Below are 2,502 nucleotides of genomic sequence, written 5' to 3'. Positions count from 1 at the left end.
ATTATTCATACTGCTTTCCGATATTTTATTTTCATGCACATGAACCTTTGTACACGTTTAGGATAAGTTTGGCAAATCGTCAACATCATCTAGAATCTGACGACCTTCTTTTATAATTTCACCGATAGAGCCTCAACTTAGAGGCACGCCATGTTTGACTAAAATATTACCTATTAAAAGTTAGAGTTCATTCGGTATGAAAATTTAAATCAGGATAATTTTAATTTTAATTTTAAAATTAAAATTATGATTTATAATTTTAGGTCTAAATTATAGTTTTAAAATCAGAATCAGGTATTTAAACCACTTAAAATTAAGTGGGGTGGTTTAGAATTAAGAGTAATTTATGATTTAAAATATCACATCAGGGTTTAAACTTTAATCCAGAATCATCCTAATTAAATGATAATTCTAGGTGAGTCAAATCAGAACTAATTTTTAATTTTTATAAACAAACACTAATTTTGAACCAGAATCATAATTCTAAATTCAGAACCCCTACACCAAACAACACCTTATATAATTGCCTAACAGGACAAAAATAACATTAGTTTTATCACCGATGCGGACGTCCAATAAACAGAGGATTCTTCATACAGAGCAATCTGCAGCCTTAAGCCTATAAAAAGAACCTCTATATGCACTTGTCTTCATCACAAAACAACACAAAGTTCAAAACAACCTTCCTTATAATCTTTTCCTCTTTGATCCATTTCAAAACCTCAAATCATCATGGGTGTTTCCACTCACAACGACGAGTTCACCTCCACCGTTGCCCCCGCCAGGCTGTTCAAAGCTGCCGTGCTTGATGCCGACAACCTTTTCCCAAAAATTGCTCCCGATGCTGCTAAAAGCGCCGAGAATATCGAAGGAAATGGAGGGCCCGGAACCATCAAGAAGATCACCTTTCCCGATGGTAAGTAAAGTTTTCTTTGTTTTAATGTCGGTGATCATGTGTATTTAAGATTTTGGTGACATATTTTACTTTTCTTTTTCCTCTGTTCATGTGTTTATTTAGTAAACTAGGAATACAATTTCAGTTCCTAATATGTAAATATAAAAATAGTAATTAACAAGTTTGTACTCAAATATAATGATGTTTCTTTCTATTTCAATTTTGTTTTTCCTTTCTTATTACAACCGAGTGGATACCCTCTTGATGAAAGTACATCAAAGATGATTTATGCAAATTTTGAACCAAATGTTCTAAAAAGTTTCATGTAAAATTTGATTTTCAGGCAAGTATGTGAAGCAGAAGCTTGATGCAATTGACCACGACAACTATAGCTACAGCCACAGCATAATCGAAGGAGACGTTTTGTCCGCCGACATTGAGAAAATATCTCACGAGACCAAGTTTGTCGCAGCCCCGGGCGGAGGAAGCGTCATTAAGGTCACTACCACGTTCCACACCGTCGGAAGTGCCCCGGTCGATGAAGCGAAGGCTAAGGAAGGAAAGGAAAAGGCCGCAGGTCTGTTTAAGCTCGTCGAAGGCTATCTCGAGGCAAACCCCAGCGCTTACAACTAAATCTGTCGAACTTTATGTTTGTCAAATTACTTTTTTCTATAAGCTAAAGCGTGTGGTTTTGGATTTCTTGCCAATAAGAGTGTGGAGTTTTGATAATCCTGTTTGCATCGAAATGTTTGAGAAAGTATTGTATCTTTTCTAAGTAATAATATAATGAAAATATATCTTGCTCTAAAAGAGTTCTTGTGATTTAAGATCTGTCTGTGATCTCTACATATTGGTGAATTTTTGTTACATCTTTGAGTAAGTATTGTATCACATCTTCTTTTTTTTTTTAAAGAAATAAATAAATAATATACTGAATCACATCTTTGATATGTAGTTTAGTACTGCAATTTTGAAGCTGGATATGACGAAAACTTTGAAGCTAATAATTTCACCAAAGAAGTGACCTGCAAACGAGGACATTTTTTAATCTCAATCCTAATCAATTTACAAACTTTCTTAATAATAAAGGTGGCACATGAAGGAATCATTCTGAAGAATATCCAATGCCCCTGTTAAAATTGAATCAATCTCATTCTTTTTATAGCGATGTTAATTTTCGTCAGTTTTTAGACGTCTTTAATGAAATAATTCCTCATTCTTACGTAGTTTTAAGATTTGCATTTTTAAGTCAGATGTAACATTTCTGTCCCACAATATCTGTCCTTATCCTAAAGGTAAATGTCATAAACAAGATAATAAATTTCCAGCAGCAGGGTCTGCAGAGTAATTGCACTCTGTATACTAAATTGTTTAACGGCCCCCATTATTTATGAGGCCTACATTGGAATAGATTCTTTTTTTTTTTTTTTTTTTTACATTTTTTGAGAAAAAAAATGCAAACGTTTTTAAAACGATGTTTTGCGCAATAAAGATAAAAAAATAAAAATAACAACAAGTTTTTGATTTAGTGTAAAATGAGAGAAAAATAAAAAACGACTTTTAGTCATTTTTTATTTTTTATTTTCATTTTCTCCTCTCTCGAGCAG

At 33.0% G+C, this 2,502-nt stretch overlaps 1 protein-coding gene across 1 annotated transcript; it reads left to right on the top strand.

The window, feature by feature from the left end:
- Positions 1-650: 650 nt before the first annotated feature.
- LOC112093312 (major allergen Pru av 1-like) lies at positions 651-1,617 on the top strand. Its single transcript, XM_024171489.1, has 2 exons — positions 651-916; positions 1,239-1,617. The coding sequence occupies exons 1-2, from the start codon at positions 733-735 to the stop codon at positions 1,526-1,528; spliced, it is 474 nt and encodes a 157-aa protein (XP_024027257.1). The 5' UTR covers positions 651-732; the 3' UTR covers positions 1,529-1,617.
- The last annotated feature ends 885 nt before the right edge of the window (positions 1,618-2,502 follow it).

This window comes from Morus notabilis, unplaced genomic scaffold (assembly GCF_000414095.1).
Source record: "Morus notabilis unplaced genomic scaffold, ASM41409v2 Scaffold2726, whole genome shotgun sequence".
Lineage (NCBI taxonomy): Eukaryota > Viridiplantae > Streptophyta > Magnoliopsida > Rosales > Moraceae > Morus > Morus notabilis.
The sequence above is the reverse complement of the archived record's forward strand: the minus strand, read 5'-3'. Positions and strand labels throughout refer to the sequence as shown.

What these genes read in the sequence shown, in the direction of transcription:
- LOC112093312 (XM_024171489.1), top strand. Translation starts at nt 733, where the DNA reads ATGGGTGTTTCCACTCACAACGACGAGTTCACCTCCACCGTTGCCCCC. An exon ending in GAAGATCACCTTTCCCGATG is followed by an intron (nt 917 to 1,238) that starts GTAAGTAAAGTT and finishes TTTGATTTTCAG; the next exon opens with GCAAGTATGTGAAGCAGAAG.